Source organism: Carcharodon carcharias, chromosome 8 (genome assembly GCF_017639515.1).
Source record: "Carcharodon carcharias isolate sCarCar2 chromosome 8, sCarCar2.pri, whole genome shotgun sequence".
NCBI classification, from domain to species: domain Eukaryota; kingdom Metazoa; phylum Chordata; class Chondrichthyes; order Lamniformes; family Lamnidae; genus Carcharodon; species Carcharodon carcharias.
In genome coordinates this window covers 170,623,461-170,640,352 of record NC_054474.1, presented here as the reverse complement: position 1 = coordinate 170,640,352, position 16,892 = coordinate 170,623,461, and the positions used below count along the sequence as shown (strand labels likewise).

The 16,892-nt window shown below is 43.7% G+C and overlaps 1 protein-coding gene across 1 annotated transcript in view; it reads right to left on the bottom strand.

The window, feature by feature from the left end:
• LOC121281024 (nuclear receptor subfamily 5 group A member 2-like) overlaps window positions 1-16,892 on the bottom strand; it is a 108,221-nt gene that overhangs the window by 22,434 nt on the left and 68,895 nt on the right. The window contains exon 6 of the mRNA XM_041193598.1: window positions 13,849-13,996. Coding sequence (XP_041049532.1) covers window positions 13,849-13,996 — 148 coding nt within the window. The remainder of the gene's footprint in view (window positions 1-13,848; window positions 13,997-16,892) is intronic.

Sequence of the window (16,892 nt, the reverse complement as noted above, 5' to 3'; positions counted from 1 at the left end):
GCAAAATATTTATAGATCCAGTCAGACAAGTTAGCCTTCGTAGACATGAAAGGACAAAGGCTGGGCAAATAATTTAATGCCTGCAGCACTTTAGTAGCATGTGTGGTTAAAAAGTTAATGCTTGCCTAATTATGGTAGTGAGGTGGGAAGTGTGATTGATGCTTGTCGAATAAAGCTGTGTAATACATTGGGCGGAATTGTCGGTGCCTGCTGGTGTGCCAGGTGGAGTGAGGGGACAATATGGTGAGAAGGCCAAAAATTGGTTTCACGACGTTATGCATCTAGTTAGAGATCGACTGCTCAGCCCATTGATAGTGGGCCGCGTTACCCACCATCGGCCATCGGGAACATCATTGTAATACACCTTGTCATGAAACTAACATATTTCTTCATTATATTACTGTGGTCAATTGTAAAGTAGGTTTATGGGTGCGGGTTTAGTTGGTTCTGTCTGTGTGATATAATTGAATTAGAGTCAGATAGACTGCAAGCTTGAAATTATCAAAAGAAGTAGCGGTATTTGAAATGCTAATAAGTAAACATGGGTAAGGGCAGTATGTAGGGTATGAAGGAATTTTGCATTTTTAGTTAAATGAAGGGGTTGTTTAGGTTTCAAAGGGATGAGAGGATGTTTACAACTAACAAGATAAGCAAGGCCAAGCAGTATGTTTATTTTTCCCAAAGGTACTGACCATGTCGGCAGCATGGAAGATTTTTATATTATGGGAAAAGTAAATTTCCAAAGAACAAAGAAATTTACAGATTAAAGAGAGAGAAACATACACAAAGAAGAATGGAAGGATATGTTGATTGGCAGGGTAAAATCCTGAAAACCATGTGACAGACTTGGGGAAAAGCCTCTAGCCACTTTTGCAGAAGTCTGCTTTGTCCAGTAACTAAAGTCATGTTAAGAAGCCTTTGGAATTCCACTGTCAAGTGGGTGCATGTGGTAATCTTGCTGGACTGCCCATCTAAATTTAAAATCTATTTTGGACTGTTGCCTTAAAGAGGGTATGTAGCTGGGAGTCAGGTTAATTAGGAATTTTTGGATTTGTTATAGTATTAAGTAATTGTAATTTTATATATATGCTTGAAATCTTTTCTTTTGTTAATAACTGTTTTAATTTAGCTTTTAAAATCTCTAAAGGTGTTAGTGGACTCATTACTTCTGAATTCAGTGCACAAATCTCATAATAAATACAAATTGTAAAACCGTTGTGATAGTGTGGCCAAGTTTCCCTAGCGGAATTGATACACCCGACACACAACACCTGTCACGTCATAAAAAACGGGGGCTCTTTCCAGGGTTTTGAAATTCCTTGATTGGCTTGGAATCTTAAAGCGACGAGTACATGGAGCACATTGCACTCAGGAGTTGGATTTTAAAGTGGTGAGACCACAAGAATGGCTTTACGCATAGCGAAGGGGGTGGATGATATAACTCTGATTGTTTTACAAAAAGTAGCTACGGTTAAGTTAACAGAGTTGGTGGATATGTTGCAGTCGAGGTTAACTGTAGGGGCAAAGAAAGCAGAAATAATTGAAGTAGTAGTAGCACAGTATTTGAAATTGGAAGGAATTCCTGAAACTAATGAGTCACAGCTGGAGATAATGAGACTTAAGTTACAAATGAAGAAGCTTGAACATGAACAAGCAATGGAAGTGAAAAGAAATTGGAATTGAAAAGGCTAGAGGCATAGGAAAAGGAAAGAGAAAGGCCATTTCAAAGGTAACAAGCAGAAAGGCAGGAGAGAGAAAGAAAACTGGGAAAGGATTTGGCACTAGGGAAATTAGCAATAGAGGAAAGTGAGGAGAGGGAGAGAGAATACCAGCTTAAAAAGCTATAAGTTAAAAAAGAGATCTCAGAGACTGAGGGAGATTCTGAGGATGAAATGACCACTTCCAAGCTAAAGCCCAGTAGGGGAGATGTTTAAATTTGTACAAGCTCTTCCAAAGTTTGAAGAAAGGGAGGTAGAAATGTTCTTTATTTAGTTTGAGATGATTGAGAAGCAGATGAAATGGCCACAAGAAACCTGGACATTGCTTTTACAGTCTAGGTTGGTAGGTAGAGCTCATGAGGTTTATGCTTCACTGTCAGAAGAGGTATTGGTGGATTGTGACGCAGTAAAAAGAGCTATTTTGAGCGCAAATGAATTGGTTCCTGAGGCGACAGACAGAAATTTAGGAATATAAGGAAACAGCCTGGTCAAACTTATATTGAGTTTGAGAGAGTAAAACAAAGTAATTTTGAGAGGCGGGTACGGGCCTTAAAGGTAAAGACAACATATTCAGCTCTTAGAGAAGTAATTCTTTTGGAAGAATTTAAAGATTTAATTCCTTCGGTAATGGGAACCCATGTAAAAAACAGGGGGTTAAAATGGCTAAGCAAGCAGCAGAGATAGCTGATGATTATGAGTTAGTCTATAGATCTAAACATTTTTTGCGCCAAACTTTCAAATCAGAGGATATAGAAAATGGGAAGGTGAAAGGGAGGTAGGAAGTCAGGGAACAGAAGGAGAGCTGGAAATTCTCAGGGAGTTTTCCTTTAGGCCAAAAAGGAAGATGAGGAGGGTGGAAGTGACACTCGAAAACAGAGATAAAAACAAAAAAACTGCGGATGCTGGAAATCCAAAACAAAAACAGAATTACCTGGAAAAACTCAGCAGGTCTGGCAGCATCGGCGGAGAAGAAAAGAGTTGACGTTTCGAGTCCTCGTGATCCTTCGACAGAACTTGCGTTCGAGTCCAAGAAAGAGTTGAAATATAAGCTGGTTGAAGGTGTGTGTGTGGGGGGCGGAGAGATAGAGAGACAAAGAGGTGGAGGGGGGGGTGGGGGGGTGTGGTTGTAGGGACAAACAAGCAGTGATAGAAGCAGATCATCAAAAGATATCAACGACAATAGTACAATAGAACACATAGGTGTTAAAATTAAAGTTGGTGATATTATCTAAACGAATGTGCTAATTAAGAATGGATGGTAGGGCACTCAAGGTATAGCTCTAGTGGTTTTTTTTTAATATAATGGAAATAGGTGGGAAAAGGAAAATCTTTATAATTTATTGGAAAAAAAAGGGGAAGGGGGAAACAGAAAGGGGGTGGGGATGGGGGAGGGAGCTTACGACCTAAAGTTGTTGAATTCAATATTCAGTCCAGAAGGCTGTAAAGTCCCTAGTCGGAAGATGAGGTGTTGTTCCTCCAGTTTGCGTTGGGCTTCACTGGAACAATGCAGCAAGCCAAGGACAGACATGTGGGCAAGAGAGCAGGGTGGAGTGTTGAAATGGCAAGCGACAGGGAGGTTTGGGTCATTCTTGCGGACAGACCACAGGTGTTCTGCAAAGCGGTCGCCCAGTTTACGTTTGGTCTCTCCAATGTAGAGGAGACCACATTGGGAGCAAAGGATGCAGTAGACTAAGTTGGGGGAAATGCAAGTGAAATGCTGCTTCACTTGAAAGGAGTGTTTGGGTCCTTGGACGGTGAGGAGAGAGGAAGTGAAGGGGCAGGTATTGCATTTTTTGTGTGGGCATGGGGTGGTGCCATAGGAGGGGGTTGAGGAGTAGGGGGTGATGGAGGAGTGGACCAGGGTGTCCCGGAGGGAGCCATCCCTACGGAATGCCGATAAGGGGGGTGAAGGGAAGATGTGTTTGGTGGTGGCATCATGCTGGAGTTGGCGGAAATGGCGGAGGATGATCCTTTGAATGCGGAGGCTGGTGGGGTGATAAGTGAGGACAAGGGGGACCCTATCATGTTTCTGGGAGGGAGGAGAAGGCGTGAGGGCGGATGCGCGGGAGATGGGCCGGACACGGTTGAGGGCCCTGTCAACGACCGTGGGTGGAAAACCTCGGTTAAGGAAGAAGGAGGACATGTCAGAGGAACTGTTTTTGAATGTAGCATCATCGGAACAGATGCGACGGAGGCGAAGGAACTGAGAGAATGGGATGGAGTCCTTACAGGAAGCGGGGTGTTAGGAGCTGTAGTCGAGATAGCTGTGGGAGTCGGTGGGTTTGTAATGGATATTGGTGGACAGTCTATCACCAGAGATTGAGACAGAGAGGTCAAGGAAGGGAAGGGAAGTGTCAGAGATGGACCACGTGAAAGTGATGGAGGGGTGGAGATTGGAAGCAAAATTAATAAATTTTTCCAAGTCCTGACGAGAGCATGAAGCGGCACCGAAGTAATCATCGATGTACCGGAGAAAGAGTTGTGGAAGGGGGCCGGAGTAGGACTGCAACAAGGAATGTTCCACATACCCCATAAAGAGACAGGCATAGCTGGGGCCCATGCGGGTACCCATAGCCATACCTTTTATTTGGAGGAAGTGAGAGGAGTTGAAGGAGAAATTGTTCAGTGTGAGAACAAGTTCAGCCAGACAGAGGAGAGTAGTGGTGGATGGGGATTGTTTGGGCCTCTGTTCGAGGAAGAAGCTAAGGGCCCTCAGACCATCCTGGTTGGGGATGGAGGTGTAGAAGGATTGGACTTCCATGGTGAAGAGTAAGCGGTTGGGGCCAGGGAACTGGAAATTGTTGATGTGACGTACGGTGTCAGAGGAATCACGGATGTAGGTGGGAAGGGACTGGACAAGGGGAGAGAGAAGGGAGTCAAGATAACGAGAAATGAGTTCTGTGGGGCAGGAGCAAGCTGAGACGATCGGTCTACCGGGGCAGTTCTGTTTGTGGATTTTGGGTAGGAGATAGAAGCGGGCCGTCCGAGGTTGGGCGACTATCAGGTTGGAAGCTGTGGGAGGGAGATCCCCAGAGGAGATGAGATGACACGTTACGTCACATCAACAATTTCCAGTTCCCTGGCCCCAACCGCTTACTCTTCACCATGGAAGTCCAATCCCTCTACACCTCCATCCCCAACCAGGATGGTCTGAGGGCCCTTAGCTTCTTCCTCGAACAGAGGCCCAAACAATCCCCATCCACCACTACTCTCCTCTGTCTGGCTGAACTTGTTCTCACACTGAACAATTTCTCCTTCAACTCCTCTCACTTCCTCCAAATAAAAGGTGTGGCTATGGGTACCCGCATGGGCCCCAACTATGCCTGTCTCTTTATGGGGTATGTGGAACATTCCTTGTTGCAGTCCTACTCCGGCCTCCTTCTACAACTCTTTCTCCGGTACATCGATGATTACTTAGGTGCCGCTGCATGCTCTCGTCAGGACTTGGAAAAATTTATTAATTTTGCTTCCAATCTCCACCCCTCCATCATTTTCACGTGGTCCATCTCTGACACTTCCCTTCCCTTCCTTGACCTCTCTGTCTCAATCTCTGGTGATAGACTGTCCACCAATATCCATTACAAACCCACCGACTCCCACAGCTATCTCGACTACAGCTCCTCACACCCTGCTTCCTGTAAGGACTCCATCCCATTCTCTCAGTTCCTTCGCCTCCGTTGCATCTGTTCCGATGATGCTACATTCAAAAACAGTTCCTCTGACATGTCCTCCTTCTTCCTTAACCGAGGTTTTCCACCCACGGTCGTTGACAGGGCCCTCAACCGTGTCCAGCCCATCTCCCGCGCATCCGCCCTCACGCCTTCTCCTCCCTCCCAGAAACATGATAGGGTCCCCCTTGTCCTCACTTATCACCCCACCAGCCTCCGCATTCAAAGGATCATCCTCCGCCATTTCCGCCAACTCCAGCATGATGCCACCACCAAACACATCTTCCCTTCACCCCCCTTATCGGCATTCCGTAGGGATGGCTCCCTCCGGGACACCCTGGTCCACTCCTCCATCACCCCCTACTCCTCAACCTCCTCCTATGGCACCACCCCATGCCCACGCAAAAAATGCAATACCTGCCCCTTCACTTCCTCTCTCCTCACCGTCCAAGGACCCAAACACTCCTTTCCAGTGAAGCAGCATTTCACTTGCATTTCCCCCAACTTAGTCTACTGCATCCTTTGCTCCCAATGTGGTCTCCTCTACATTGGAGAGACCAAACGTAAACTGGGCGACCGCTTTGCAGAACACCTGCGGTCTGTCCGCAAGAATGACCCAAACCTCCCTGTCGCTTGCCATTTCAACATTCCACCCTGCTCTCTTGCCCACATGTCTGTCCTTGGCTTGCTGCATTGTTCCAGTGAAGCCCAACGCAAACTGGAGGAACAACACCTCATCTTCCGACTAGGGACTTTACAGCCTTCTGGACTGAATATTGAATTCAACAACTTTAGGTCGTAAGCTCCCTCCCCCATCCCCACCCCCTTTCTGTTTCCCCCTTCCCCTTTTTTTTCCAATAAATTATAAAGATTTTCCTTTTCCCACCTATTTCCATTATATTAAAAAAAAACCACTAGAGCTATACCTTGAGTGCCCTACCATCCATTCTTAATTAGCACATTCGTTTAGATAATATCACCAACTTTAATTTTAACACCTATGTGTTCTATTGTACTATTGTCGTTGACATCTTTTGATGATCTGCTTCTATCACTGCTTGTTTGTCCCTACAACCACACCCCCCCACCCCCCCCCCTCCACCTCTTTGTCTCTCTATCTCTCCGCCCCCCACACACACACCTTCAACCAGCTTATATTTCAACTCTTTCTTGGACTCGAACGCAAGTTCTGTCGAAGGGTCATGAGGACTCGAAACGTCAACTCTTTTCTTCTCCGCCGATGCTGCCAGACCTGCTGAGTTTTTCCAGGTAATTCTGTTTTTGACTCGAAAACAGAGTTGCTTTTATTGTAATAAGGTAGGACAAACAGAGTCAATTGGACGTTACAGGGAAAAACTGTTGCAGTGGTTGGAATACAGAAAAGTTCTGGAAATTACAGTACTCTGGGCTCTAAGATCCAGGCACAGGAAAAAAAGTGATTTTCGTTAGGTGAAGCAGGAAGAATCAGTGATAGGTAGAGAAGTGGGAATGTGTTCACAATTTATCCAAGGCAGTGCTGAAAGGCAGGTTACAGAAATGTTTAAATATTTTGTGTGTGAAGGGAAAGTCCATGTGTACAGGGTAGAGCAGACAAAGATATTAAAATTTTAAAAGACACAGGATCTAGTTAATCCTTAATGTTATGGGATAGTGATATTTGTTGTTCAGAGGGAGGTAAAAATGATAATAAGTGGGATTCATGGAAATGCTAAACCTATTCCATTGTGGGAGATAAATTTAAAGAATAAGTGGAAAACAGGTGAGATGATTGTTGGAGTAATGGAAACTTGTCCATCACAAGGGTTCAATTTATTTTAGGTAATAATATAGCTGGGTCACAGATGTTGGTCGTGCCTATTGTAGTCGAGCAGCCCATGGAGGTGCATTCAACAGAAGTGTTACAGAAAGAACATCCTGGATTGTTTCCAGATTGTGTAGGAACGAGATCACAAACTCAGATTAAAACAGGAAGAGGAGGAAGTTAAAAGGCAGGATAAAGATGCTGATATCCAATTAGCTGATACTATCTTTGATAAGATCGCCGAGGAAGAGCGATTGGAGGAGAATGAAGCTGAAGTGTTTAGTTCAGTTAAATTGGTAGAGTTACAGCAGAAGAATCTATGAATAAAGCAGTTATGTCAGACAGCTTACTCAGGAACAGAGGCAGAATGTATTCCAGAACGTTATTACCTTAAAGGTAACGTGTTAATGAGGAAGTGGAGACTATCTAATATTTCAGCAGATGAAAAATGGATGTTAGTGCATCAGATAGTTGTACCATCTGGTTACAGAAATGAAATATTGAGAGTAGCTCATGAAATTCCAATAGGGGGACATTTAGGAATTAGGAAGACTCGGGAAAATACAAGGACATTTCTATTGGCCTGGACTGCATAAAGATGAAGTCAAATTCTGTAAAACATGTCACACATGTCAGGTGACATAAAAATCTCAAGCAGTGAATTAAACCGGCACCTTTAATTCTGATTCAAGCATTTCAGGAACCTTTTATCAGGGTCCTGGGTGATTGTGTAGGGCCCCTCCCTAAGACTAAAAGTGGAAATCAGTACTTGCTGAAAATAATAGATGTGTCTACAAGGTGTCCAGAAGCGATACCTTTGCGAAATATTACAACAAAGAGAGTTGTAATGTTGTAAGTTGGAAATGTTGACTAAATTATTTACAAGATATAGTTTGCCAAAAGAAATACAATTGGATCAGGGTTCAAATTTCATGTCACAACTGTTTAAGGGAGTAATGAACAATTTGGGAATAAAACAGTTTAACTCAACAGCTTATCATCCGGAGTCACAAGGGGCTTTACAGAGATGGCATCAAACTTTAAAAACTATGACGAGGGCTTATGGTCAAGACTACCCATAGGATTGGGATAGGGGAATTCCATTGTTGTTATTTGCTATTAGGGATGCTCCTAATGAATCAACAGGATTTAGTCATTTTGAATTAATCTATGATCATAAGCTAAGGGGACCACTTATGTTGATTCAAGAGAAGTTAGTGGATCAGAATTCAGAAACTACTGTGCTAGATTATGTGACAAACTTCAGAGAAAGGTTGAACAGAGCATGTGAGTTAGCTAAGGAACATTTAAAGATATCATAGCAGGTGATGAAGGTGGAGGCAGATAAGAGAGCCACAGCTTGTAGTTTTGTTGCTGGGGAAAAGGTGTTAGTTTTATTACCAGTACTGGGTGAATGGTTAAAGGCAAGGTTCAGTGGACCTTACAGAATTGAAAAGAAAGTAAATTATTTAGTCAATACTCCAGATAGTAGAAAGAAGCAGAGGGCGTGTCATGTAAATGTGCTTAAAAAGTATTTTGACAGGGGTAGATGACCTGAAGGAGGTATTAGTGGTGGTAGATAAAGAGAAAGAGGTAGAAATAAAGGATTCTGAAATTGATTTTCCTCTATTCAAATTGGATAATGAGGGGGTACTTAAAATTTTGAAAGTAATATTGAGTTACCTTCCATGCAAGTGTCAAAGTGATTCGGAGAAACTATTGCAGTCACACAAAGCTATATGTAGGAATAAGCTGGGGAGGACAAATTTAGCTACACATGATGTAAATGTGGGTGATTCGGTTTTGATAAGGCAACATCCCTATGGATTAAATCCAGCAAAATTATCACAAGTATAGAAATAAATGAATTCATGCTTCAAAGTGACAGCATTGAGTCTAGTAGCAGTTATTGGAGTTCGCCTATTGTGATGGTATCGAAACCGAATGGAACACAAAGGATTATCGAAAAATAAATGCAGTGAGAAAGTGGATTCATCCTATTCCCTGACTGGAAGATTGCATTGAGAAAGTGGGAAAGTCAAAGTTTATCACAAAGATTGACTTGCTGAGAGGATATTGGAAAGTACTGTTATCAGAGAGAGCAAAGGAGATATCAGCTTTTGTGACACCAGATGGACTATATCAGTTTAAAGTTATGCCATTTGGTATGAAAAATACACCAGCAACATTTCAAAGACTGACAAAGTAACTGAAGGGCTGAGCAACTGTGCTGTTTATATTGATGACTTGATAGTTTTCAGTCAAACACGGCGGTAGCGTTTGCAACATCTGAAAGAACTGTTTGATTGACTGTAAGAAGCTAATTTGGTGGTGAACTTGGCTAAAAGTGAATTTGCAAAAGTACAAGTTACATATCTAGGCCATACCACTGGACATGGTAAGGTGGCTCCAGGAGATGTGAAAGAAAGTGCCATTGTGAATTTTCCCAGTGCCTACAACAAAACGAGAAGTTTTGAGATTTCCGGGCATGAGTGGATTTTACTGGAACTTTAGCCGTGTGGTCATTCCATTGACTGAACTATTAAAACAGAACAAGAAGTTTCAATGGACACAGGAGTGTCAGAAGGCATTTGACAGTTTAAAAACTATATTGACTCGGACGCCAGTTTTGGCAGTACCTAATTAAGCTGAGCACTTTAAGTTGGCGGTTGACGCAAGTGAAGTAGGTATTGGTTCTGTACTGTTACAAGAAGATGAAACTGCAATTGAGAAACTGATAGGGTATTTTTCACAAAAGCTAAATGTACATCAGAGAAGATACTCAACCATTGAAAAGAAGACTCTGGGTTTGGTGTTAGCATTGCAGCATTTCGAGGTCTATGTTGCAAACAGTTTATACAGACAACAATCCTTTAAAATTTCTGGACAAATTTCGAGACTGAAGTGCAAGGACTGTTCAGATGGAATTTATTACTGTAACCATTTAATTTACAGATTATACATGTGGCTGGATGAGAAAATCTAATTGCAGATGCATCGTCGAGAACTTAAAGCTCAAAGCAAACTGGACATTTAAAAGTGGACACTGGACTGAAATGACCCCTGTTGATACAAAGGATTTGTATATATTGTTATGTTAATGCATGCACCTGGTAATGTAATAGTTTGAGTATATAGGTAAGTATAGTAAGTAATGTAATATGGGTTGAGAAAATGAAGCCGTCTTTTAAAATTATGATGGTCCATTCTTCCATAAGGATGGAGATGTCATGTAACTAACATTTTTTTTCATAATATTATTGTGATTTGTTGTAAAGTAGGTTTATGGGTGTGAGTGTAGATGGTTCTGTCTGTGATTTAATTAAATTAGAGTCAGAAATGATCAGAAGTTAGGGGTGAAAGGCATTTGAAATGCTAATAAGTAAACATGGATGAAGGCAGCGTGTGGGGTGTGAAGGATATTAGCATTTTTAGATAAGTGAAGGGGCTGTTTAGGTTTCAAAGGGATGATCGGATGTTTACAACTAACAAGATAAGTAAGGACAAGCCGTATGTTTATTTTTCCCAAAGGTATTGACTATATCAGCTGCATGAAAGATTTTATATTATGGGAAAAGTAAATTTTCAGCGACGTATAGGACAATGGAATTTACTGATTAAAGGGAGAGAAATATATATAAAGAAGAATGGAAGGCTATGTTGGGTAGTCGTGTAAAATCTTGAAAGGTAAACCGTGTGACAGATTTGGAAGAAATCTCTGGCCACTTGTTAAAAAGCCTTTGGAATTCCACTGTCAAGTGGGTGCGTGTGGTAACCTTCCTCAGCTGCCTATCTAAATTTAAAATCTATTTTTCACTTAAAGAGGGTGTATAGCTGGGAGTCAGGTTAATTAGGAATTTTGGGATTTGTTATAGTATTGAGTGTATGTACGTGCTTGAAATCTTTTCTTTTGTTAATAAATGTTTTAATTTAGTTTTTAAAATCTTTAAAAGGTGTTGGTGGACTCATTACTTCTGAATTCAGTGCACAAATCTTCTCGTAATAAATACAAATTGCAAAACGATTGTGATAGTGTGGCCAAGTTTCCGTTGTGGATTTGGTCCACCTGGTACATATCACCTGCCACATTATAACAATTTGCATACCATTATATAAGGCTGGCCCGCCGGATTTATCCCCCCACGCTGGGTCATCTACCCATGTCGGCATTATTGCACATGAGTGACGTGCACCTGGCAAGCTGCACTTCACGTGGGTTTCAAGGTTTGTTTGCCTATCTTGCTTTGGACAGCACTCGCAGTCACCAGCACCAGGCTTTGCAGACAGCCCCACAGCATTTTTAGGGAGGCTCACAGGCAGGTCTCTAACCACCAGACCAGCCGTTAGACGGGGGTGACTTTGTACAGCTGCAGGGCCAGGGCTTGCTTGGGGAAAGGGGAGAAGGGGCCTCAGGCAATGGAAGAGGCTGCAGGGTGAGGGCTGTATGAAGGAACGGCGTATCCCAGGGTTAGTGCGGGGGCATAAGTTGATCTATGCAAGTGGCCTCAAGATGGTGAGGGCTGAGGAGGCAGTCTCCAAAAGAGATGAGGCCAGATATAGATGTGAGTGTGTGTGTGTGTGTGTGAGAGACAGAGTGAGTGGTGATGTCCCTTGAGCCGGTAGTGAGTGAGATGCCAGTGAATATGTGATGGGCTTGAGTGTGTGAGTTTAGAGTGATGAGATGGTTGCCATACCCTGGTGGCATGAATGAGATCATTCATCCTCTATCTGCATTGGATGGCCAACCTCATCTGTGCAGCGTTGGCACTGATCACCATCATCTACCAAGCCGGAGTGGTGAGATTGCTGCCCCTCCTGCAGTCAGAGCGAGGGTACAGGACATCACAGCGGCCTCCAAGGCATGCAAAAGGCACTCGAGGGCTGCAGTCTTCTTGCAGCAGTCCTGGGCTGGAAGAACTGAGATGTGTGTACGCAGCTGTACTTTAAATGTGGCGCCCAGTGTGATGAAGCAGCAGGGTGATGGCATGGCTGGCGAATCTCAGCCCACCCGCCATGGGAATTGCGTGTTTCCCAGGAATGCATAATTAATGCGGCGGGTTTTGGACAATACAGTGTGAGAAGCCACCATTGCAGCCGACGGGTACCCACCCACTACCGCACTTAGTACAAATCTGGAACAATTCCGCCCACTGATTTCGGAATAGGAAGGTTCTGGGACCCTTTATTCTATTTCTACTTTCCTGGCCCTATCTGAATAAATACAAGTTTCCACTCTATACCTTTAATTAGGTCGTACTTTATTTAATATTGTTGTCCCTTTACATCCTGAGGATTGCCAAACTTTAGCTCAACAATCGAGTCACAGCTTTATTTGTTTTGTCTAAGAAGACTAGACATGTGCACAAGGACAAAGCTGGATTTACCAGAGACTCTCTGGCGGTTAAAAATCCAACATCTGCAACCCAAAGGTTTGGAAAAGGCATCCAGCTGACGCACATTAGAACAGAGATAATCATCCTGATTGTGCTAAGCTGTAACATGGCTATTTGTTTCAGTTCTACTATCATTTTCTACTTATTTAATGGCCTGTTAGGCTGCTTTGAAAGAGAAAACAGTGTTTCATTTTCAATTTGCTTGCAGGAATTATAGCAATAAACCCATCTTGCAACAGACTGAAGTTATAAAATATTGGGTCTCATATTTAATATCACTTTCTACTTATTTAACGGCCTGTTAGGCTGCTTTGAAAGAGAAAACAGTGTTCCATTTTCAATTTACTTGCAGGAATTATAGCAATAAACCCATCTTGCAACAGACTGAGGCTATAAAATATTAGGTTTCATATTTAATACGAAAATCAGAAAATTTTTTTTTTGGTGTTTTGTAATTTTTAAAAATACGACCATCTGTTTAAATAATTAACATTTTCTCCGTTGATTTCCATTGATTTCACAGAAGCTTCATATGATTCATTGAATATTGTATTAATGCTGTTTTTGAAGCATTAATCTACCACAAAGGTCATGGTTGGACCACATAAACACATTAATGCATATAATTTCAATACTGTCTCAGGACAAATCTGTAACAGAATACTTCTGTTGAGTCAATGGAACAGGGGTCTCTGCAACTGATAAAACCTACTTATTAGATTATCCATGCTGGTAAGTATTAACTGTTGATATTTTGTTGATGGTGTAACTAAGCAGTAGGATTTCAGAGAACATACAGGAGCAATATTAATCTAAAACAAAAACAGAATTACCTGGAAAAACTCAGCATGTCTGGCAGCATTGGCGGAGAAGAAAAGAGTTGACGTTTCGAGTCCTTTTCTTCACACCAGATGCTGCCAGACCTGCTGAGTTTTTCCAGATAATTCTGTTTTTGTTTTGGATTTCCAGCATCCGCAGTTTTTTTTGTTTTTATCAATATTAACCTAACTTATCCAGTGGGAAACTGACAATATCTGGTTATACCGCTGCTCAATTTTAGTCCCGGTTGACTTCAATTAAAAGAAAATCACGCCAGGTATAAATGGTGTGGCCAACTCGAACTGGTTGTTTTCCCTTTGGACAAATTTGGTTTAAAAATACCCTGTGTGATCCTAAGTGTAGTTTCCTACAAAATGAGCGGATAACATGCAATTCAAACTGTTGTTCCATTTCACAACTAACTAATGAGATCAAAGTGTGTTGCTTACCAGGACTAAATAAGAGCAGAAACTTGAAGCAGACAATGTCCCTTCTATCAACCTGTAAAGATTGTAGTTTAGCTGCCAGCTCCTGAGCTCTCAATACCAAGTTAATGAGAGTTGCTCCAGCTTGGTTGGCAATTGTAGATAGCTCAACCTGAATGGAGAAAGAAAAATTGCTGTAGTTTACAGAGTTGCATTCCTGAGGAATTGAACATCTTCACACATTAGATCAAGTAACACGCTCCTTGGCCGAGGAGTTACCATGAGGTGAAACGACCACAATTCCTGCTGTGCTGCCTGAAATCCTGCATTGGAAAAGCACTCTGCTTTTCCCAGAGAAAAGGTAATATTAGGCAGATTCCTCTGCAGGGATTAAACATTGTCACAATTTGGATATTTTTGTACATATGAATGTTCAAGCCCTTGCAAAAACTGGGGGTTTCAGTGCTGAATGTGTGCACCCCTTGGGTAGCTGTTTGTCCATATATCTTTCTCTTGGAGTCTGAATATCCAGGCCTTGGACTACTCCCTGAATTATTACACTAATATCTCTCTAGGATTCAAAAACCACGGGTTCAGATATTTTTGCCCCTAACTCCTCTCTCTAACCTCCAAAACATTCAGCTAGCACATCAGCAGAGAAGGTTGAAGTAGGACTCTAAATTGGATGTTCAAGCACAATTATATTTCACTACCAGAGCAAGGCAGCAACTTACTATATTTGGTTCCAAGGTGTTCCGCCAGCTGCTATACTATATTTTGGGCTTAGCTTTCCATTTCTCAGGTAGAATTTTATAGGCCCTAGGTGGCCTTCCCATACCCACCCCGACCTGTCCACAACTTTACGAGGTGGGGGTTAAGCCTGACCCTGCCCCAATTGAGGCCGTGAAGCGGCCCTTTAAGGGCTGCTTCCCACTCGGCCTCAATTTTGAGGATGGGGGAGGGGTGGCACGTCCAACAGGTTTACTTCCTCGGGCCTCGGGGGGGGCGGGGGGGGGTGGTGGAAGGAGAAATGGGCCCTCCATCACTAGCCCCCTTTCCGGGCCAAGGAGGTTGTTCGGCAGTAATTATGAACTTGGTGCGCCACTGAAAACCCAGTTACGAGCTCATTTTTCAGGGTTTTCAGGGGTTTTTTTACAATGAGACCAACAAGGTAAAGGGGCAGTTTTTGCCAGTTCGGTGATTCTACCTGATTGCAGGCTCAAAGGACCACAGCAGTATAGAGAAGTATAGAATCCAAGCACCCTATAGAGAAGTATAGAATCCAAGCACCCTATAGAGAAGTATAGAATCCGGCAGCTTACGGATTTCACCATTGACTCACACGTGCAGACTCTAGGGGCAGGATTTTTCAGCCGGTGTGTGGGGGCAGGCCCAATAATGCCGACGGGTAAAATGGCATCGGGCGTGCGTCCTGACATCATCGTGCAGCCCTACGATATTTCGTTCGGCGGGCGTGCGCCGGAGTCAGCTGCCTGCCCACCGATATGTAAATGGCCTAGTAAGGCCAATGAGGGAGTCATTGATGTAATTGTTAACGCTGCCCGTCCAACCTTAGGGTTGCGAAAAGGCCAAGCGACATTCGCATTTTTTAGGAAACCACATCCACGAGCGGGATGAGGTTTCCTAAAGCTTTTATTAAATAAATAAATAATTTTCCGCAAAATCAAAACATGTCCCATCGCATGTGGCACCGTCACATGAGGGGACGTTTAATTGAATTTTACACCCATTTATTTAATAATTGCAATAGCGTTGGAATCTCCCTGAGACAGCTCCGTGCCTCAGGGAGATTGAAGTGCTCTTTCACGCACGTGCACAAAAGAGCGCCAGCCCTGACTCTCCCTCCTCCCCCCCTCCGCATGCACAGGTGGCGCTGAGTGGAGCCGATTGTGGGCAGCGATCAGCACTCCTGCTGAGCCTGACCACCACCTGAAAAATTCAGGCCCTAGGTTGCTGTCAGTTTTAGCGGAGTAATGACTGCAAACACTGGGCAGTTTTGCTGTGATTACCAGCTCAAAATCCAGACCATTATTTCACTGCTATCAGAACTCAGTCATGATATCTTGCAGTGCAGCTTGCTCTTAAAGACAATATTGGGCTGTGTTTTATGGCAGTTTAATAGAAACACCCAGATAATAAAAAAGGAAGAGGAGACAATGGCCAGAATTCTCTGCTCCCCAGTGGCGGTCATGTGTTTGGCAGCACGAGCAGACAAATGTGACGGGAAGGCCAAAGATCAGTTTCACGTCATCACAAAACCCAGTTTGCGATTGTCCGCTTCGCCCATCAATGGTGGGTCACGCTTTCCACCACCACACGTTGGGAATCTAATTTCAATACCTAAGCATCTCATTATAAGCCCAGCTCAGCGGAAACATCCCCCTACGCTGGATCCTTCAAGCTCATCGGTGTGATTGCACACCAGATGTGTTTCACAACTGTACATGAGCGATCTGCACTTCCCTCGGGACTTCGAGGTTTGTTTGCCTTGCTTCGGGCAGCACCACATAACCTTTAGGGGGGGGCTAATGGGCAGGTCTCTACCTAGCAGACCAGCCGCAAGGCCAGGGCGGTGGGGGGGGCGGGGTGGGGTGGAGGTGCGGTGGCTTTTCAGTGGCTGCGGGGCTAGGGCTTGCTTGGGGAAAGGAGGGGGAGAAGTGGCCTCGGGCAAGGGAAGCAGCTGTCGGGTGAGGGCTGCACTGGGGAATTGGGGTATCCCAGGGGGCTGGTGGGGGCACGTTGATCTGTGCAAGTGACCTCAAGATGGTGAGGGCCGAGGAGGCAGCCTCCAAAGGAGATGAGGTCAGATGACGATGTGAGGGTGTGTGTGAGAGAGTCTAGCTTTAATGTTACTTTCATTCCAACCCCCGCGGCACCCTCGCCTCCTGTGAGTTGGCGAGTTACTGCGTGGGTCCCATGCGCCACTGGTAAAATTCCATTGTCCTGGGAAGATGGCTCTTAACTGCTTCCTAAGCAACCCCATGTGGCTTCCGGGTTGCTGGCATCACACTCAGCCATTCAGCGGCCGAAGGCAAAAACACATTGGC